General features: G+C 36.3%; 1 protein-coding gene and 1 long non-coding RNA gene across 6 annotated transcripts in view; one reads left to right on the top strand and one right to left on the bottom strand.

Moving 5' to 3' along the window:
- The window catches only part of KCNT2 (potassium sodium-activated channel subfamily T member 2), a 115,538-nt gene that overhangs the window by 61,232 nt on the left and 31,429 nt on the right, over window positions 1-22,877 (top strand). For all 5 annotated transcript variants that reach the window (XM_048312934.1, XM_048312935.1, XM_048312933.1 and 2 more), the window contains 8 exons: window positions 2,283-2,463; window positions 4,561-4,725; window positions 6,249-6,385; window positions 8,204-8,267; window positions 13,174-13,282; window positions 18,590-18,698; window positions 20,924-20,980; window positions 22,025-22,174. In XM_048312934.1, the coding sequence (XP_048168891.1) occupies window positions 2,283-2,463; window positions 4,561-4,725; window positions 6,249-6,385; window positions 8,204-8,267; window positions 13,174-13,282; window positions 18,590-18,698; window positions 20,924-20,980; window positions 22,025-22,174 (972 nt within the window). The remainder of the gene's footprint in view (window positions 1-2,282; window positions 2,464-4,560; window positions 4,726-6,248; window positions 6,386-8,203; window positions 8,268-13,173; window positions 13,283-18,589; window positions 18,699-20,923; window positions 20,981-22,024; window positions 22,175-22,877) is intronic.
- LOC125330107 overlaps window positions 1-22,877 on the bottom strand; it is a 48,080-nt gene that overhangs the window by 6,640 nt on the left and 18,563 nt on the right. The gene's annotated exons all lie outside the window — the stretch shown is intronic.

The following is a 22,877-nucleotide window of genomic DNA, read 5'->3' as shown; positions in this document are numbered from 1 at the left end:
CAAGCTATTAAAAAATGTTAAAGTTTTACAAAAAGAGCAAAAAATAATGAAACAATTCAAATTCCTTGAAAATTGGAAAAAAACCAGCCTGAGGGTACCAAATTTTTATATTTTAATACATTCTGTCAGATAGAAGGAGTAAAACTGAGGCTTTTGCATTTACAAACACCAAGCAATTTCACAGGCATGAGCACCAGAAAAAATACATTTCTACCAATGACAGGCTCATGCATTATGGTTCAATAAAACCTCATCTGCAGATATTTAATCTGTTGAGTGCAGTGGTGTAACAGTCCTGTTCTAGAGGAGCCATATCACTGGCTCAGTGTAATTGTTGCTTTCCTGGCCCTTAGGAGCTTAATTCCTGAAGTCAAGGTTATGTGTTTCTGGGCTATATCTATAAAAGGCAGCTAGAGAGAAGAAAATGCACACAGGTGATCAGGAATAATAAAAATAAAGAATTAAAAGTCCATCTCCATTCTGCTTTTAAAGCTACACATTACGTGAATATTGATATTAAAATAGCTTCTTTTTCCATGCTTCAATGCCTTTACAATATAGTTCATTATTTCATATTAAAACTAGAAAAGCCTTTAGCTGAGAAACTTCCTTGTCTGAGACCAAAAGAAAGCTTCATTAGCATAATTCCTTACAGTCCTTCTGTTGGTATTTTCAGGGACAAAAATATAATTATCCTTTTAGTAAAAAGAAAAAAAAAACAACAGAAAAACTGTGAACATAGTGAAATAATGGAAGATCCAGATTACAACTCCAGTGAAAAATGTGGGACGAACTGGATAGGAATATAAATATCACTTCTGACTGAAGCATGAAACTTAGGCAAACAACAGGGAAAAAACCCCACCCTTTTTAGAACATTTTGAGATGTGTGAAAACTACAAATGCTAGAACTGTGAAAAGGAAACTGGGAATTTGATCCATATGTTCTGGAAATGCCACTGCCCACAGCTAAATTATATTTGGAGAACAGAACAGAGAACAGAAGAACAACTGCTAACACTGTTATAAACACAGGGTCTCCCTGGTGATGCCAAGATCTTCCCATGGCAGATATTAATGAGGGACTCTGACCATCTGGATACCATATATGAAGAAATAATATTTAGTATGTTCTAGAATAATTACTGAGGAATACGATATGATTTATTAATTATTTACTAATTCTCTGAGGAGAAATCATCCTGCTAGCTCCAAGGGGAAAAAGCGCTATTCAGGGTCGTTTGCACATTGGGGTTTTTTAATATAGGTGAATATAATTTAAAAGCCTGAACTGATCTAAGTAATTCCACTGTATCAGAGAAGATCATATTTTAAGCTTGGGAAGCTCTTTGCTGTGGTATATATTTACAAAGTGACGTATTTTTGAAATATGCAATGTATGCTATAGGAGGATGACCTGTGGAGAGATTCTGCTACTGCTTCTCAAAACCAAAAGCGCATCGTGCTGATTCCAAGAGAAATAATTACCAGATAACTTGGGCTGCCATTTACTTGTGCACGAGAATGTGTGACTGGAAGGGGTGAACTCCACTTGCTCAGCTATTACAGTCCCAGCCAAGCCCCCTACTTCTACTCTGTACTTTTAGTGAGCAGAATCTTCTTATCAATTGCCACCTTCCACTTCCTACCTGCAGGCTGGCTGACCCTAGATGCTTTTTCCTCTGATAATTCAGTAGCCTGCAGTTCTCACATTCAGTTTATTCCAGACAGTTAGTACCCATTTGTACCAACAGAAACCTCCTAATATGCAACATGTGCTCTCATAACTGGTTCACATCAGTAACTTTTGCCACAGAAAGGGACAGAGACCAACATAAAGAGAGACAGATTTAAAGAAAGCAGTATGCGCAGTTTTCTTGGCCATGGCAGCAAACCCTCCCTGAAAAAGTTGAAACATATCTATAAAAAATGTTGAATGGTGGCAGCTCTATACCATCTGTTTTGTTCTGGTTTAGAAAGGAATTGCATCAATTCATGATGTTCTATATACCACCTCTCCTTCACAACAGCCACTAAGCAAAGCCTAGCAACAGTTGTGCCTATCATATTAGAATAATCAAAAATGTGTTTCTTTTATTACAAATGACATTTGAAAATTGTAACAATATAGCACTTCTGGTTTGATACTAATTTTTACTTTTCTTTAAAAAAAAGTCTTTGCTAAGCAATTTATGAATTCTGAAAATAGTTCTCTGCACATATAATCGTCAAGCTTGAACAGTTTTTATTTTTCATGTCTTTATTCATTCTTTTTTACGTAGTATTTGTGGAATTCAGCATCTGGAACGAGCAGGAAACAGGTTGACTCTCTTTGACTCCCTTTATTTCTGCATAGTGACATTTTCCACTGTGGGCTTTGGGGATGTTACACCCAAGATATGGCCTTCAAAGCTGCTTGTTGTCATTATGATCTGTGTTGCTCTTGTGGTGTTGCCCATACAGGTAAATGTGGATTTTTTTCCTCTTTAGAATTGTTTTTGAAACAAAGGAATAATAACTGAAATAATTTATTGTTGCTATTATTATTGCACAGAAAATGTCAGAAAAAAGAGACATCTATCTCTCCTATTGTGTTTTTTTTTTTTCTTTTCCCTGTATGTTCTTCTATACTCTAGATTTATATGAAAAAAACAGAGTATTGATAACAGTTTTCAAGTGCTGATGAAAGTTTTCTGCTCCAGTCATGTACCACAGAGGCCTTCCTTTATCCTGAGATATGGGTTTGTTATTAATGGAGCAATTACAAAAAAACCCCACAACAGTAGCCAGCACTTTCTTTATGAGTACAGCTTTTCCTCTGCAGGCTCTCCCTGTTTCTAATCTTGGTTCTCTCTACTTCCTCTCTTACTCTTACAGCTCAGTGCTAACTTGAAAAAAATCTCATTAAATCTGCAACTCAAGCAAATTGGGTTCACAGCTGTGTATGGAACACACTCACACAGAGCCAGCAGCACAGTTAGGAATTTTTCATGCCTGCCTAAGTTTAGGACTTCTAACAGTTTCAACGGGGAAAGAGCAATTTATGAAAATCCAAGTATTTCAAGCAGTCAGTCAGCTTTATTAAATTCATACCAAGCATTTTCCAGCTCATTAGGTGAGGCTGGATGACAGAAACCCTGAGGTTACATGGGAAGCCCTACCAAGATGTTCACTGTTCCACACTTGGTGATCACCCAGCCCTTGTGCCAGAAAAAGAGGATGTGGGGAGACACTCTGCGTTTTTATCAAAGCCTACAGTAGACCTGCTAGACCATGAAGCTCCAAAGTTTCTCACACAGCCATGGTTTCCAGACTCTGCTGCTTTGGCAGTGAACTAAAGCTCAGAAAGCTCAGTGTGGGCAGACAACACACAAACCCTGGGAGGTTGGAAGCTCAAGCTTTCAGCATTAATTTTCTTGATGTTATTTGAACACTCTAATTAAATATTTAATGTATGTATTCTCAGACATATGCACCTACACAATTATATTCTCACTCAGTGAAAGATTAGTAAAATATATATTCTACTGAAAACTAAAATGGGCTCTGTTTAAGAAATTTGGAATTTCCTAGGACATAGAAATTTCATTCTTAAGGTAGTTCTGATACATACTTCAGCCCAAGAGCTCCACATAAGCAGTAAATAACCTAGAATCTACTGGCATTTCACATAAATTTACCTATTATTAGCTACTTTATTTTATACCTTTGTACTGATAATGGGGCTTCATATAGCTTTCCACAGACATAGTAGAGTGGGAGGCATTGTCTCCCGAGCTTTTGCCCTGCTGTGATATGAAATCAGTTATTCACAATCCAGCCTCTCCATCAGTGCAATGTGGATGAGAAAAAGCAGCTGTCACACAGCCATACAGTTAAAGTGAGCTAAGTATTAAACATGTGTTGCTTACAAGAAGCTTTGAACTGGTACTTGTATGTTTTATTACAGTTTATTACAGTATTCTCTTTGGTCTGGAGGATTCAGAGTAGTAATGTTTACCGCTAACCTGCATTTATTGTTCAGCTGACAAACTTGCTGTATTAACAGCTGCTGTGTATTTAAGTTGTGTCTAAAATTACAAGACAGATAAGAGAGTTTACAGGTCACCTTCAGAACATTATAAAATCTCTGGGAAGAGTTACTGCCCAAACTAAGAAAAATGGTGCCTCTCCAAGTATATTCACAGTACATGTGTGAAAATTTAACCTTTCACATGAGGGAAGCAATTATGCCACATGATACTAGAAAAAGAGAGCTCAGAGGCATAAAATACTTAAAGGAATAAGGCACCAGCCTTCATTCTTTTCTAAACTCCTATGATTTAATGTATTCTCATGGTATTTTAATGAGTTTTCACTGCTGTTTGTGTGTGTTAGATTCTGGCACTGTTGTTTGTGATCACCTTATTAGAGAACATTTTACAAAGAAAAAGATATTGTGGGCTAAGAGCAGCTTTTCATAGAGGTGTGAGATGAACGATGCAACACTGCCAAGTCATTACGGAGTTGTAGTGCTCACCTACTTGTCTCTGTTTCACTGACAATTGGCATCTCTTGCAGTTTGAACAGCTGGCATATTTATGGATGGAGAGGCAAAAGTCCGGAGGAAACTACAGTCGATACAGAGCTCAGACAGAAAAACACGTTGTGCTGTGTGTGAGCTCTCTGAAGATTGACTTACTCATGGATTTCTTAAATGAGTTCTATGCCCACCCCAGACTGCAGGTACTGAGAGTGAAAAAAAAAAATTCCGAAAGAAAAGAAGCTCAAAACGCTCTTTGTTTTCTTTTTTTAAGAAAGGTTTCTGAAATGGTCTTTAATTTGTAAAACTGATTTTGGGAATAGACTGGTGAATTGGGAATCTATACCTGCCATAAGAAGCCCAGATACAGTCTGGAGACATTTTATGTTGAGGTGAATAGACTAAAGAGGTAGAATTGCTGTCTTGTTGAATTATGCCAGTCTTTCTAGAAACACGTATTTCCATGCAAATTCCTTAGATTCTACCCTAAAATAGAAAATAAATGAAAGCTACTCAAATTATTTTTCCCCATTGTTTTGGGACTGGATCCAAAAATCCTCACAAGTCAAACCATCCAAAGTTTTCACCTTTTGCTTTGCTTTTTACCTGTGTTAGGAATCACAGCATGGTCAGAGGTTGGAAGGGACCACCGAGGGTCATCTGGTCCAACCTCCCTGCTCAGGCAGGGTCATCCTAGAGCACATTGCACAGGACTGCAAAGATTAGATCCTCTTGGAATGGTGGAAATGAAGAAATAAATATATGTACTGTAAAGGACAAAGACCTTGACAAAATACACAGATTTTGTTAGTGTACACACATTCCCTAGCTAATGCAAACTTGTCATATGGCTTATTTGGAACATCTAGGAGCTTATTTCCATGAGATATCAGTTTGGATTTATTATCATTGCCTTTGCTACAGACTCTCTTTTTTACTAAATCTTCTCTATGTCTTTTACTAAGTTACCTGTGGTACCATGCTTCATTAACTACTGCAAAAATCACACAGATACAATTCTCAAACGGCTGAGCACCAATTTGCCAAATCCCAAATCCAAAATATTACCCAAAACAATTAGCTAGTAAGAGGCACAAGCAATTGCACGAAGAAATCCAGTTCTTTATAGATACAAACACAAATTGAAACACAACATTTAGTTAACTAAGCTGAAGAATGAGTCAGGCTCTGTGATACACTGGAGACGAAGAAGAAAAGTCCTGGTACTACACAGGTAACTCAAAAGGGCTTATATACATTCCCTTCAGAGCTGAAAGTGAGTTGGACTCGATCCTGGAGATCTTTTCCAACCATAATGATTCTGTGCACTGGGAAGCTGAAGTATATAGATGGTGCATTGCATCCAATGCCATTTTGCTTTCTGCAAAACCCTCTGTGTCCTAGGGAAGATTTCTGTGACCAGCCTGTCCTAAGCTCTCAGTCTCTCCTCTCATGTTCCATTTATCCCTCCTTTTCATTTGTGCACTTATGTAACCTTTGAAACATCCTTACTTTTCTTAACAAGGACTGTCTGTAGCACAGGAAGCAGTTTGGATTGGCCCATTAATCCAAAGGAAAAAATTTTGAGGAAATAAACTCCGTCTGTCAGCATTTTATCAGAGACATTTTTGACATCCCAAATCACTGTTGGCTCTTTCTCCAGCAACAATAAATAGTAATGTAACAAAACCCATGACTATTTCCCCTTTTTTTCCTATTTTAACAGGACTACTATGTGGTTATTTTGTGTCCTACGGAGATGGATGCTCAGGTCCGAAGGGTGTTACAAATCCCAATGTGGTCCCAAAGAGTTATCTACCTGCAAGGCTCAGCCCTAAAAGATCAAGACCTGTTGAGAGCTAAGTAGGCAAATATTGACCATTCTTTTTTACCTTTTTTTTTTCACTCATACTGTTTGATAAATAAGTTTAACAAGCAACAAAAGCTGTGCTAGAAGGAAAGCCATGAGTATTTAGAAGGCAAAGCAAAGCTCTTTGATATAATTTTTCTTAATATCTGAAATTTTGAACCCAACTGTACAGTTTTGTTTTCTTAATTTCAGCCTGGTAACATTAAGCAACTATTCTGCTGTACATACATGAACTCTCCAGGGCCCTCCTCTTACCACAAACTTCCACCACTTCTAAGAGATGCTCTCTGCCACTTAATAGTGAGTGACATTTATCAAAACACATCAGTCAAGCACAGTTCCTCACACACACCTCCCCCCAGTGCTCAATCAGTTGAGCTGTGAAGGAATTCACAGTGGAATTCATGTAGAAGGATCATCTCTTTAAACTCTCCAAGGAGAGGGAAAGGTGATTCTTAGCAAATATGGGATTTAACTCATCTGCATTGCTCTGTTTTGTAGATAACTAAAATTAAGCCAATACCAGTCTGACTGTTTGTGTCATTCTTTACCTGAGGGGAGTTATTTCCAAGAATCTCATCTGCGAAGCTTCATGAACAGTGTTATCTTCTCAGACTTCTGCCACTGCCAAAAAACAAATACTTCTATAGCTGTTTAAAAGTTGACAAGACGAGAAAGCTTTTTTCAGGATTAGAAATTTTCTTTTGGAGAGATCCTTTTTTTTTTTTTTTCATGCTGATTTCAAGAAGGAATTCATATGTGGATTTAGCTGACATTTGTTCTACACATTACAAGAATTAAAATTAGGCTGTTCCCTAAATATAATCTTGAATTTCACTTATAATAACCTGGAGGTAGTCAGCTGTGGAACTGTGCTTTTTCCTGCAGAACATGTAATTGAATGTACCTGTCACAGAATAATTTTCAACCTCTCCTGAGGGAAGAAGTGTAGTGGGAATTTAATAGAACATTTGATATGAAATATAACCTAGTACCCAAGATGTTTGGTGTATTTCTTTTTAATGAGAACATAATGTACTGAGGAGATAACAAGGCACGTGGTAAAATTCTTCTAATAAATAAAGTAATGGTTACCAATGACAACAAAACAATCAAGAAGGTCTCATCAAAATTTATCCATATATTATATGTGAACCCAATGTCAAAGTAACATGATAAAGGTCACACCAAAAAGTAAAGGAATACCAAAAGTTGGCTGACTGCATCGGTGGTAAATAGCCAATTTTGCAAAAAAAATCTCATCTAATGGAACTGAATTTTCCTTCCTACAACTTTGGTAAAGACCCAGTCTTCCCAATACTGCTCCCATGCTCAGCTGAAATTACTCATAGAACTCCTGTGATTTCTTCCTGATCAAAGACACCATGAACTAGAAATAGTTCATTTAATGCTTATATACACAGAAATGTCTATTATTTATCCCAAACACATTATTCTTGCACATCTACCCAACTTTCTGCTCTCACTAGGCAAGACAAGTCTATTATTTGCCCCCTCTTGTTCATTCTACTGGCAATAACTTATGCCTATTGCACTCTTACACACCAGGCAGACTGGTGTTATTTATTCACCTTCTATACTCGTGGCAGATAAATACTTTGCAAATTAAGTTTGAGGCCATTCTGCTTTTACTACTTTGGCACAGCTTTTACTGGCACCAGGGTAAGAAATGAGAACAGAGAGACTGAACTTTGTCTGTGTTCTGTTTCTCTGTGCAAGACTCTGACTGTGAAACCCGAGTCCAGTGAGTCCCTGGTTGGGCTGTGACAGGTTTGTCTCCTCTTTTGCAGGATGGATGATGCTGAAGCCTGTTTCATCCTGAGCAGCCGCTGTGAGGTGGACAGGACAGCAGCTGTAAGTTGGGGAGGGAGATGTGAGAGGATGTGCAGGTTTTACTGTCCTTATTCCCTCTCAGTTCTTTTTTATGCAACAAGGGCAGAATAGTACAAAAGCACTCTCATAGTACCTTATAGATACATTGATAATGGTCATTAATCACTTCCAAGAATGGTACTCTGTCAATATTCAAAGTACCTGAACTAATATCAGTGTCTGCTGTAGATATCCAGTTCAATCAGTTGTATTTATTAAATCAGAAAAGAGACAGGTATCAACTGACTGGTATATTCAGAACTAATGAAGCAAAGCCTGAATTCAACTTCATAAATAAATTTGTGACTAATACAAGTACCCAATATATGTGAGACTATTTGATCATTTTTCATATTGGCCAATTTTAAAATTGAAAAATGGCAAGATTCTTTGCCCATGTTGGTAGTTATTTGCAGTCAGGTAAGTTCCTGTCCACAAAGGAACACTGCTAATACAAACCTCTGTGCTGTGCATCTGTGATAGAAGAATAAAACCATATGAACTAGAACTCTTCCAGCTAATGAAATTATCTACTGATCACAAATATCCAGGAAAAAAGTCCACTGATGATGGATTTATGAACATAACTTAAAATTTTTCACCATGAGCACTACACTAAATTATTGCAGTCTTGCCTCATTCAGTTCAATCTTGAACTCCAAAGGGGGATCAGTGTAAGTCTGAATATCCCTGAAGATGCTTACAAATTGCCTAACAAGATTGAACCAATATTTTTAATTCAGTGATTATGTTTTAAGCAATCTCGACTAAAAATACTGTTTTGGTGTTACATTATAAGAAATAGCAATTATTTTTCTAAATGTTGAAAACAGATTTAGTAAAAAATGGGAAATGAGAGCTTTGTATTATATATGTAGCATCACTTAATATTCTATCACTTATTACTTCATCTGCCATCAAAAATTAGTTAAAAGATCTTAGCTAAAGATCCTGTTCTGGACCCATCCCTTGCAGAAAGTCACTGAGCTCCCTGAGAAATAAATCTATGCTCCTACTAACATTGAAACTTACTGAGCTAAGGACTTTGAATTTGATTCATCAGCAATAGACTCCTGAAAATACAGTAGTGAAAGCCACTGAACTGGCAGCAAGTAATCCCAGAGTAGTCAAGCAAGGCAGACCTACTGCTTGGAAGTCACAGAGGGTCCAGGGTATTTAAGGGTAAGAACAAGCAGGAGTTCTTGCAAGTACCTGGAAAAATACCTGTAACTTCTAGGAAACTGAAAAATACCAAAATAGCCCAAGTGTCTTATCTAAATCAGCCATGAATTCAGAATAAATCAGCTACAACATCTCATTTCACATCATGTACTTGAGAGTTGCACAGCGGTTACAAATGAGAAATCCCATAAAATCAGTATGTGATGTACACTGCACTGGGAAGATTTATGCAGCATTAAGGACAGCAACACCACCAGTCAGCTGTTCATCTCTGCTCATAACTGCTTCAGAATTTATGCAAAGAAAAGACAATTTTCAGCTCTGCTGGACTGTGCTGTAGGGCAGGCAGTGGGCTCTGCGTGGAGCTCCCAGAGCTTTCATCCATTGTGGCCAGCACTGTGCAGGTTTGGCTCTGGAGCCATGGCCAGCTGTGGCTCTCTCCTTTCTGCCCTCAGGAAACACCAAAATGGTACCTGGCACATTTCAGCTGCCACTACAGACTTTGATCAAATCTCATTTCTCTTTGCACCTGGAGCACACAAACAGGCACATCCTACCAGAGACACGCTCCTGGTACCTTCCCCCGGGACACAATCATACTCTCAGGGGCAGTGTGATCTGAAGCTTTTAAACAAGGTGTCACCTCTCTGCCTTGTTTTCTTTTTTGCTATCAGATTACCTCATCACAGGGAATGCAGTTAGTTATTCTGCAAGTAGAAAATCTTTAAATTTTTAAAAATTAAATTTTGTCTTACTGCCCCCTAGAGCTGTGAAATGAAATGTACTGAATTTCCTACACTGCTCCAGCCTCACGTTAGTACTCAAGGCTGGTTTGTCACTGGGCTGAAGGAAGTGCAGCTGTCATCCCATTATCAATCTTTATAAGTACAACTGATTTTGCACCCTGCTGTTGTTGAGAAGCTGACAAACTGCTAAAAGCGCCTTGGATCCTCTCCTACATGTGACAGCTGTCAAAATAAAAGGAGGAGATTCCTGACCAGAACAGCTGTTGTTACTCAAGTGATTTTTTGAAGTCCATGAGGGTTTTTATCCCCTCAGCTACAATCCTCAAGCAGAGGATTTACTCATTTGCCATGGATAACCCTGGCTGTTCATTGCTTGCTATTTTGTTAGTTAATAATTTCTAGTGACAACACTTCTGCTGTTGCTGACAGCTTTGTTCTGAGGCTTTCTGAAATTTCAGAGATGGTCCAATTCAAGCTTGCACCTTTTTTTTCCCCTTTCATTAATCAAATTGTGTGACTCTTCTGTACTGGTAATCTAAATTACACTGCCTGAATGGCATCACAATACGGATGTAAACACAGCAGGATATAACTGATTTATCAAGTTGTGTGTGGCAAGAAAAAAATTCAATTAACAGAACTATTTAAAAATACATATTAAATGCATTTTCTTGAGTCCTGATGATTTAAATACACCCACTTTAAAACTTCCAGCTTTTCATACATGAATTTAAATATCACCTCTATATTAATCACCATTTGTATCCGTGGTAATTTTTTGATCAGTGACTGCAGTTCATTGTGAAGATCTGTGCAGATCACACACAGAAGAGAATATATTTTTTCACTCACCTTCCAAAGAAACATCTATTTAATAATGGGAACAGAAGCATAATTTTGTTTCAGTTACTTCTGTTTGTTGTGTGTACATCTATACCACATATTGGGAGAAAGGTGAACATTTTTTAAAGTCACTAAAATATAGCATAGAAATTGCAACATTTTTAAACCAGAGAGCCACAATACTCTATGAAGAGACTGAATCTAAGAAATCACTTAAGGTGCTACCTGTGTTTTTCTTTCTCTCCCCTGGAGTGCTTCTTCAGAGTGGAATTTGGGAGAATAACTAAGCAAAAAACTTGGGAACCCAAAAAACCAGCTTTTTTACCCAAACATGTGGATATACCAAGTGGAAAGAGAAAAAAGAAACAATAATACAAGGTTATTAGATTAACAGTACATACCCACTCAGTTGATCTTATGAAGTTATTTAGGGCATTTAAGCACCCATTTTATATACATATATTACATATTTGTGGACTGCTGGCTCAAAGAAGAGCTAGAAAATGGAAAGCAAGGCATTTGCAGTGTTAAAACTGCCCATTTGCCAAATAACCATCAAGAGATTTTAATTTCAAAGTCTTCCCCTTTTCTATACAATAATATTAAGAAATATTTCAAGTTGAGGTTCATACTTTTAGTTTTACAACTCTCATTTCTGTGGGTCTAGATTTGCTCGAGTTTTTAACAAGATAGTGTAATTTGAATCATTTTATAATGAAATCTTCCTTCTTATATTTTACAATTATTGCACATTCTGATAAAACCAGGCTTTTTAGACAAAATAATAATTAAAAAAATGCAAGAAAATATCTAACATAGAGATAACTATATTTCTAGGCATGTAACATATTTGTGTGACTGCCATCTAGCACCTTACCCAGTCATTTGCTGCTTCTAAGCTGTGTTGGCATGTCATTACCTTAAGACAAAACAGCAAAAAACTCAACAGCACACAAAATCCTGAGGAGGGTAGATTGCCATATGTTATAGAAAAGTAAAGAAAAAGTGGCTGCATCTAAGGAAAACCTACAGCAGGTTATACCCAAGCTCTTAAATCTCCTGACTGGGCACAGCAATCCTACATCTATAAAACTGATAATAAGAAAAAAGTGAAATAATATATTTTGCCATCCTCTTATGACTCCATTCTAGTTTTTCTATTAGAAAAAAGTACTTGCTAACATCTCAATTGATAATAAAATATTATGGTTTGAAAATGTCAATTACGCTCTGTTCCAGGCAGAGATTTTCCCTTGTGTTCATGAGTCTGAAACCTTCTCTTACTGCTGATGCTGCAAACATAATGAATCATTCTTTATATTTTACCTTTAAATACCACCAATTTAATGACTAGCAAGGCATTTCAATCCAGGCATGGCTTCCTAGATACAAATCTGAAATATTTCTTTTTGGTTTTGAAATAAATAAAAACTGATGGATGACACATTGGAATTAGTTTTACTTCACAAAATTCGAAGTATGAACGCATTATCACATAGATGACTTTTATGGATAGCAGTGTTCATCCTGCAGGTAACTCATTCTTGCCACGTGGTAGCAAGAACAAAAACTAACAGCCTGAAAAATCTCTTGGAATCCTTGGTCAGCAGTTGGCTAAATCCTGACATCAGTTGTGCAAATGTTTTAGTTCCACAAAAGTTCAGATCTGCTTTTAATTAAACTGATATTTTTAGAATTATCCACAATTTAAAACTCTCAGTTCTTGATGTCATCATTTAATGCTATTTTAATTATGAGTCTCTTTGGAAGGATGTCTATGCTACATCATTCTTGATTAATTAGACATGACTAATCACTGCCATCTTAAGTTTTCACACAATTATTTCACATCCAAATGCTACCCCTTTCCAAATGACACAATCATTAGCACTTGCAGAAAGATAGCAGAGGGTCAAAATACCTTATTAGTGGAAGATTTCTGGAAATTAATATGTAATAGTAATTACATAACACGCACATAAACATCCACACCAGCTGGTGCTATGTGGTCTTAAAAGGAGTTTTCTTCAATGAAGCCAGTCTGATAATAGATTCTTTTTCTAATCTGACATGGTTATTTGTATTTCATTGTCACCACCTCATACGCTTTCTTCTAGGATCACCAAACCATTTTAAGAGCATGGGCAGTTAAAGACTTTGCTCCAAATTGTCCCTTGTATGTTCAGATACTGAAGCCTGAGAATAAATTCCACATCAAGTTTGCAGGTGAGTGGAAGATTGCAGTCATTCGAAGTTAGTATTTGACAGCTTGTTTCACGAACACATAAGCAAAGTGAGAAGCCCTGGGCATATTTACTACTTAGAAACTGATGAAGAGTGCAGTTTTGTAAAATAATACACATCCTAGCAGTGGCAAAGACTTGCAAGCACTTTTAAGAATTAATAGTCTTATGCTATATAATATAGAGAGTAGAATTATTTGATGTATAACTACTCCTGAATTACAGATCCAGGCAGGTCTCCAGTTTACTGCACCCATGTCTGTAAGCCATTTCTGTCTACTAAAACATAGTTACTAAGGGGTGTATGAGAAGATCTGTTCAGATTTAATCCAACAAACAATTGAAGGAAAAATCTTCTGGTTGGACTGGCTTTTCCAAGTGGTATGGAAAACATTCTTTTAATTACTTGCAAATATTTTGGAAAGAGACATATAATTTAATTCTATATCCAGTAAAATGCGTGCCTTAGAAACCATGGCATAAAATGCAAAATGATGTTAAGAAAACTGAAAAAGATCCACTCCTATAAGAGATTACCATCTTTTATTTGACAAACTATTTCTCTGCATTATATATTTCTCTTTCTTTCTGTCTATATCCAAACAGTCACATATGTAAGTACATAGATATAAATATGCTTATGTGCAAAAACACACAAATACTTCTGGAGAAATATCTCTGAAGTAGAAGAGAACCTTTCCTTTTCAGCTGCAATTTTGAAAATTCAATTTTCTTGAATGATATTCCAAGGAAGAAAAGATTGCTGATTCATGCAAAAATAAAAACAACTCTATGGAAAAATATTAGTCTCCTCCATCATCCCAGAATGTGATGAAAAAGCAAATTCCAGTGCAGAACGGCTCCAGAGCAACAGTTAAAGCTGTAATTTTTAAAGCTACTGAATTTACCACTGGGTTAGAAAGAAGAAAAAAACCCATCAGTAGCAGTTCTGAAGTTATAAAACTGTAGTCTCAAACTATGAGATGGCACAGCAGGGAATAAGGCTCATGCTGTGATGAGAACGATGGTGCTTTTTCATTTCCCCCTTGAATCCACCCAGCACAAACATAATCCCTGCTCCCTAGCCATGGCCACTTTTCTTTATCAAAAACTGTGTTAATTTGTTGTTCGGAATTGTGCTTTTAAGAGAGTTTCATTATTCCTAATGGCTTGTCTCTGTAGGAGCTTATATATAACTGTGCTTGTAAAACAGAGGCAATTTTTCATGTCTCTTCTAAGTGTTGGAGAATTTGGACCATATTTTTAAAAAAACCCAAAAAACCAACAACCAAAAACCCCAGAAGACCTCTTTTGGTAATATTTCCTTCAGTTGAACTTCAGCATCACCAGTGAATGTTACCTCCTGCAAATGGTTAGGCACTGATGGAGCCATGGGAACAATGTTTTTTAGCATACATTTTCCTAAGAGGATTTCCCTTTGGTATTTATGTCATCCAGCACTTCATCATTCTGAAACATGTACCCGGGGGGGGCCGCAGACTACAGACCTATCCAGAGTGTTTACGAGTAAAATTTGTCACAACCATCCGGAACATTTTTCTAAGTGCTTTTCCTATTATGATTCAAGGCTTTATTACTGCCTTAATGCAAAAGCTTCTTTTCAATCTGATATTCCTTGAAAAAAATGACTCCTTTCTTCTGGAGGTTTCCCAAAAAAATATTGTGCATTTTTATGAACCTGAAATACTCAGTAATGGGATTTTTTTTTTTAAACACAGGTTTAGAGACTACAGCTGTCAAAAATAAAGTTTTTGAATTTAGAAGAAATACAACCAAGTAGTCCTCCTAACTAAAGTTTAACTTTTAACTACATTGAAAATGTATAAAGCACTGGAAGCCCAGTTTTTCAGTGGCTTATAGTAGGTTGACCAGTCCTCCTAGATTGCACGAGGCAGTCCTGAAATTCAGACACTGACTGCATTTTCCTATAGGACAGACAAGCCTGGTTTTCTGCCTGGCAGTTTTCCGCATCCTGGAGGTTTTCTGCCTCAGGCAGAAACAGTAGATAGGAAAAGTAATTGTTATAATGTATTCCTATCCAGTAAACAAGACTTATACATCCTTCTGCTCTTTAATGAGAGAATGAGAAGTTATTTTTGTTCTCAAAGCAAGAGAATGGAGGCATGTTGGCCAGGCTCATACGACCTGTCAGAAAGTCAGGTGTCCGGATTCCACCTGATGCCAGACACACATCCTTGCATCCTGCACCTTCTGTTATTTTTTATAGTGGATTTTTAACTACTTTGTTTAAAATATGAACCTACTTACATTGCTACAGTGGCATGTTTGTGCCAGCAAAGCCCTTTGCAAGTTTAAGTTGTGAATACTTTTAAGACACAGCCATTCTTTACATGACAGTTATCAGATGGGCAACTGCCTTATCTCTTAAGCTGAAATGCTTTGATTTCTCCTTACTAATTTCCAATACAAAAATGACTTGACATGGCCAGTTTTTCTTTCAATAATACTGGCAGTTACATTCTTAATCTTCCCACTTTTTCTTCATACACACAAGGCTACAAAAGGCCATGTACCCTTGATGCAAGCTCCTGGCCTTTCATTTCAGCACAAATGGGAAATAAAGTGAAGATTGTCCACAGCAGAGCAATATATTTATGCAATTCAGAGACTACTAAATTCAGTATTTTCTGAGCTGAACTTAAAACTTTTATAACTTTAAACTTTTATAACTTTTATGTGTATGTAGATGCAGATATAGATATATATCTCACCTTTACTTTGGATATTTGGAAATTATACATGATTACAATTCCAGGAAATGGGAATACATTTTGACGTTCTCTATTTATTCAAAATGCGCCCATGAATTAGCACAGATTGTTGAAGTCTGACATCAACCCTTCAGTAGTTTATTTCAAAGAAATATAGTCCAGATTCACCAAAATGGATATTGAATGCAGCTGATGATTAATTTGTCCAATTACAGCTAAAAATAGTCTAGAAGTAACAGATGGGCATTTTTCTCTATCTGATCTGGTAGTGGTCATGTTAACTTATCAAATTGACAAAAGTAAGGTTTCTCAGAATAATTGTGCCTGGTCTAGGTCATTCTTACCACATGGCTGCTGCTGCAGGCATAAATCAGTATTTTGAGTCTGTTTTATCGTCAGTAACATTACAGAAACCATAACTCACCCCACTGCATTACTACACCCATTCAAGACAGACTTAGCAACAAAACCTCTGTCAAAATATATTTTCAACAGAAACAGCAACTTAGGGAAATTCTAAATGTAATATTTCTTTAGTATAAACTCAATCAAAATACTTCTTTTTCTGGGAAGCTCATTTGACATATTTAATATTCACTTCAAGATAAACTGCAGTTTCCTGGGCTGCTTTGCTGTCACACTGAATGAGTAATTTGCTGATTCTGGTACCTGCTGTCAGGGGACATGACTGATGTCTCAGACCTGAGGAGTGGGAGAGCTGTCATCCAGCTTCCTCCCTGCTCACTTCAGAAAGGAAGCAGCAGAAAAAGTTCTGTGTAATCCTCCACAACACAAGCCCTGAGCATAGAGAGAAAACACAGTAACGTTATAGGAAAGCTATAAACTGTCAAATAACTGGAAAAATGAGCAAGGCATTTTTGATCTGCTCTGTGTCTAATATAAGAACTTAACTGCAGAAGATCAAAGTCTCCAACAGGTGCAGAAGTAGTCCTGCAAGTCCAGCTCCAAGGCTCCTGATGTAAAACACTTGGCAACAGAGGCACAATTAAGAGGCTGATGTAGGACAGCAATCTCTGTTTGCTGTGTGCTATATTCTTTGGTAACATAATATTTTATATAAACATCTGCCAAAAAAGTTCCCCATATATGTTAGAGAGTAGAGTGCATCTGGAGGATTTAAATTTCAGTTTTCATCTGCATTGTGCCATCCGTGATTGATTAACTTCCATTTCTATTTATTTAGGTCAGCAGGTACAACTGGGTTCAAGTACAAATTCTGAAATAACAGATGATGAAGCCATTGCCCCCATTACCCTGTGTATTTTTTTCTCATATTTTTGAAATGTTTCACTAAAATGTGACAACATTCCAAACAAAAAAAAAAAGGGGAGGTTATTTGGCAAAATCCTATACAAATTAAAAAATAGGGAGAATTCTCTTTCAGTGTCAGGAAGTTGGTATTCACTTTCATAAATCTTTGCCATCTGACTAATGGTAATGGACTGCAGATATTCCATTCAGGCAGTAGTCTATGCCTTACCCTCTCAAAATCTCTGGTTTGAAATTCAAGTAGGTTTATTAATGGCATATGGTCATCTAAAAGAACATATTTCTATCTGAAATATTTTCTGCAGGAAATATTTAATTGCTATAGCTGAAATATATTTACAGGAGGAGAAATCTAATTTTGTTCTATATTTGACAGTGTCTTTATATAACTAAATTCATCCCTTCCCTATGACATTTAAATAGGCCCTGATCTTCAGAAAATGGGAGAATTAATTTCTCCATTCAGTAGTAAATGATTCTGTTGCTGAAAAGCTTCTAGATATTTCAAAATAAATGGAACAGAGAAGGCATACAAAATATGCCTTCACTTTTATTTTCAGTAAATGTCATGCTTATAGCTATACTATAAATTCTGTCAGGAAAGCCACTTAGAGAGGCAAGGTGGTTTTAAGGATTTCAGTGACACTGCTGAAACCAGCAGCAGATGTACACAATTCAGATCTGGGTGGGGAGGTTATTTGCCTGCCTTTACTCAGCAATTTTCATGTGGCCTGTGTTTTGATCAGCAGCTGTACTACTTGTAATATTCCTTCTGATCAGAAGCAAATTCTGCTCCCATTGAAAGAACCAAATACTAAATTCAGAGGGGAAAAAACTGACTTAGTATTAAATGCCTTCATGATTTTACAAAACCTATCTGACTTTATGTTTCTACACTGACAAGAAGTTACAAGTTTTGTGCTTGTCCCTTTTTATAGCCATTTCAATACTGTCACAGGTATATGTGAATCACATTAAAGAATAATTTCTATTTCCTTTTCATGCCATCAGCAAGCACTGGAGACCATTTATCTGTGATCTGGATTTAGAACAGTAGCCATCCATTTTAGACAGCATAGATAGGGAAAATCATATGCAGCTGATTTCCAAGGTTCAAGCACAAGATTAAGATCTTGGACCAAATTTTGATTGATGCATCTTCACCGTTTCCCTAGACAAGGAAGTGGTAATTCTGTTCAGTTGAAAGTATTTTTGTAAAACAATTTATATCCTTTTTTTCCCTGCAGATCACGTCGTGTGTGAAGAGGAATTCAAATATGCTATGCTAGCTCTAAACTGTATATGCCCAGCTACTTCTACATTAATCACTCTGCTGGTTCATACATCTAGGGGACAGTAAGTATATACTTCCATAAAAAAACTCAAAACAACTTGGAAAAGTCATAGCTGATATTCTTTGGAAAGCAGCTTACCCTGAATTCCCACACAACTACAGTTTTAAAAAAGAAAATTCAACTTTCTGCACAATAAAAGCATCAAAATCCCTTACTCAAAGCAGTATAATTTTGAAGAGAACACCCCTTCCCCCCAGTATTTAAAGTTGCATGCTGTTGTGCCACTTCCACAATATGAAAGTGATGGAATTGTAGATCTATCACAAAGTTCTACTTAAGAGCACTAACAAGTCCTAAGAATACCTAATTTAATATGTTAATTTGAAGATCTGTTTCAATGAACTCAAAAAATGTTTTTTTGATAACATATAGTATTTGCTCTTCTGTGCCTGCACATTTAGAGGCAAACAAACAGACACGATTTTTAACATGACTGCGTGGCTGGAAGGGGTGCAGAATTATGGTGCCTCTGCAGAACAGTAGAACTCTGAATTCACTAAAATAATTTTACCACATCTGGTGTACCTCTGTTATGCTGTATTCTTAGAATAATAAGGTATTCTTGATTAAAATGTTGTGGGGACACAGATGCATAAAGGAATAAATCCCAAAATCCATCTGTAGAAATGGAATGGCTGCATATACACTACACAAGTCTTGTAAAAACACTGATTTTTTTTTTTTTCAAGTAACCATGAACCCAGTACATATATATTTATTTATAAGCAGTGTTAGTAACCTTCTGTATTGACATTTCTAGTATTCCCCTTTGCCCAGAATGGGGAAAACAGAAATTCTTCCTAGAACTTTTACTACTAAGAACAGCAAATGTCAAGATTTTAACGGCATTGTCTGCACTGGAATATCCTAATAAGAAGGCAACAAAACATTGTTTTGATACCTGCTGAGCACCATGGTGAAATACATTTTTTACCTGCCTACCTTTCATTCTGTGACATGCACAGAATACAGAACCTTTCCCAGTTATTTCATGTTACATGCACATAAAAGAAGAGCAGTGTTCCTAGCAGCTGCTAGAGAATTTTGCATCAGCACAAAAGCAAACACACAAAAGGGAAATGTTTTCTGCTGTACTTAGGAACTTCAGCATTTCATTTTTTAATACAGTCATATTGATCATTTACAAATTCCCAACTATGATGCAAAGTACCTGTCACAGAATTCAAAGTGCTTAAGATTTCTTTTGTAATCAGAATTAATAGATGTAACCAGGATAATAAAAGTAACTGTTTTCTACTCTGGTCATTGGATACTAGGAGCAAAAAACCCCAAGTTTTTGCACAAATAGTTGTAGCATTACTTTGAATCCAGAAGGATTAAGTAACATGTGTTTCTGTAAGAATGTACAATGTATGTTAATGTAAGAATACTCTCCTGTATTTATACAGAAAGACTGAAAAATTGAAAATATCTAGTTATTATTTATCTACTGTAGTCAGCACTCTTCAGAGCATTTATTCTCAGACAGACTCCAAAATAAGGGCATTTGTCCTTGTACTGCAGACATAAAACTGCTTTGGATTTGACTAATTTATATTTCAGAGGGGTTTTTTTGGCTTTTCTAGATTTTTTTTGTTGTTGAACAAGAGGTAAATTAACTACTAATTGTCAAAAGAGATTAAATTACCTTCATTTATACGTATGAAAGATGAAGTCATATGAGCAGTTGAGTTTGGCTAAGTAAAAAGATGAAGTGAAAGCAGATTATTTAAACTACAAATAAAAATTTTAACTATACCTGTATTTATAAACCAAAGAAATACTAAATTAGATCTACACAATATAGAAAATTATGAAAAGAATGTAAATAATTTGTTCAATAGATTTCCCATGTTACTAATGAACTGCTTTCCTTTACATTAGTTCCTGTTTAATTATCCTTTCATTATTGTGTTTGCTATTAACATCTGCTTTAAACCTTATGTGGGACTCAAGTTTTAAATACCTGTTAAGGAGGTGTAAATAATCCTTTCGTCTTCTCAGCTGTTCATGGAATTCAAAACTTTGGTGTGTAAGACATCAAAATTCTACCCCAAATCTTACTTATAATCTCATTATTGATCTTAATTATTAATCTTAATATTTATGTTTAACTGTTATCTGATTATCTAAAATAGTAATACAACTCTATTAGGGTTTGTTTGACAATACAAAATATTGGAAGAAAATAACATTTCTGACTTGAAGTTAATGTGATCTTTACAGTACAGCCCCATGGGAAGCTTTCAGACAACTCACTGGAACCAAGCAGACATTAAACAGGTGACCATTTTATTTCAGGGGAAAAATGTTCTGAAATTACATTGTTCTATACCTAGTACACTGGTTGGACTGATGCAACAAAAATGGTTTACTTATTTCTGTCTTGAAAGAAAATGTTTTCCTGAGGAGGGTGGAGAAACATGGTAAATTGAAGAAAAATAGAAATTGTGTTAAGATATTGAAAATGTATAAATGAGCATAAAGGAGCATGTCCCAATATCTTGAGATCTTCACTCAAGTGGCAAAACACAGAAAACACTTGTCAGTTTTGTGACCTATCTGCACATATGTGTGCATATACATCAGTTATCTCCAGTGAAAACTCATGCAGGCAGAACCTTCTTTCCACATGAAACTTAATAAAGAAGTTCCCAGGAGCTCCAGGGCTACAAGTTTTGGGGTTGCTGAGGTTTGGAACATTTCCACTAAACTGTTTGCATTAAGGGCAGCAGCTGCACAGAGTAAAGGATGATCTGCTTTGTCATTTGTTTTCTTACACTAGAGAAAAGGAGTTACGTACTTGTGAATAGTCTGCAAGACACAGGAACCAAAAATACCCAGAGGGTAAAGATCACTGATAAGCAAATGCAGACAAATCTCTCCTACAGATAAAATGACCAAAGACAAATGATTCTTTCCTACATAAGTTGTCATTAATGATATTCAGGGAGGAACCAGAGTCTGCCACTAAGCATGTGAAGAAACTGTCTATGAATAGAAAGAGCATGCTGCTGGTTTTACCTGTCATCCTCAAATTGCCATGGATGTACTTATTATGGTGTGAATTTAAACTAATTGACCCATCTCTCTCCTGATACTAAAGCACATACTCTTATATGTCTATTACTTAGCAGAAAATGCTCTTTAATACATTAAAATAATCTCTGTACTTACAATATTACCAAGATTTAACCTCAAATATTTCTTTCAGATTAGCCCATAGGACATTTTCAATAGACATTTGTAGTTTCTATTGACAAGAAATACCATTCTGATTAATAAGAGTTTTACATTAAGTGTTAAATTATTCTCTTTATGTTTCAGGGAGAGTCAGCAATCACCAGAACAATGGCAGAAAATGTATGGCAGATGCTCTGGTAACGAAGTGTATCACATTAACCTGGAAGAAAGTACTTTTTTTGCTGAGTATGAAGGGAAGAGCTTCACATATGCTTCTTTCCATGCACATAAAAAGTATGTTTATTTTCCTATCGACCATTAAAAGTTCAAAGAAATAATTACTTGTTTTGCCTGCAGCGTAGCTTTGCACTAAAGGCACAGTAGTACACGCTACTCTGTTTCTGCATTTAAATATCTGACCTCTAATATGGAGGTTTCTCTGAGTCAGAGCTGGTCAGGTAAAAGCTTATGTTTGTTCTGTACAGCCCACCTCAGTCTAAGAGAATAGGATGTAAAGGATATAAATGATGAGCTGGACAACAAGAAAAAAAAAAGGCACCTTAGAGGGGTTTTCCTAGAATACCAATCCTTTCCCAAGTCCAAAATAATCTAGAAAAGAATGGGTGGGAGGGTGTGAGGTTTTTATTTATTTAAGACTCAGCTGGAAATCTGGCTTCCTTTGTGGCATGTTAATTTTATGGAAAATGTACGATTTAAAAGTGGCACATAGCACATTCTGCTGATTGTTCAAACATCAAACTCTTCTTTCTGTTAGATGATAACATACCTGCTTTAAAGTGCAGATGATGCATCACGTATCCAGTGCTGCTCTGTGAGATGAACATACAAATTAAACACAAATCATGTGTGTTTGTATATATTTGATAAAATAAGCATTTCTCAAACCCTAAATGCTGGGTTTATTCTCATATTTAATCAAGGAGAGAAAGAGGTTTTTTTTGCTGTAATTCCTTATTTTCTATCACTAATCAAATAC

This window comes from Corvus hawaiiensis, chromosome 9 (assembly GCF_020740725.1).
Source record: "Corvus hawaiiensis isolate bCorHaw1 chromosome 9, bCorHaw1.pri.cur, whole genome shotgun sequence".
Lineage (NCBI taxonomy): Eukaryota > Metazoa > Chordata > Aves > Passeriformes > Corvidae > Corvus > Corvus hawaiiensis.
Note: the sequence above shows the minus strand (reverse complement) of the source record. Positions and strands in the feature narration are given on the sequence as shown.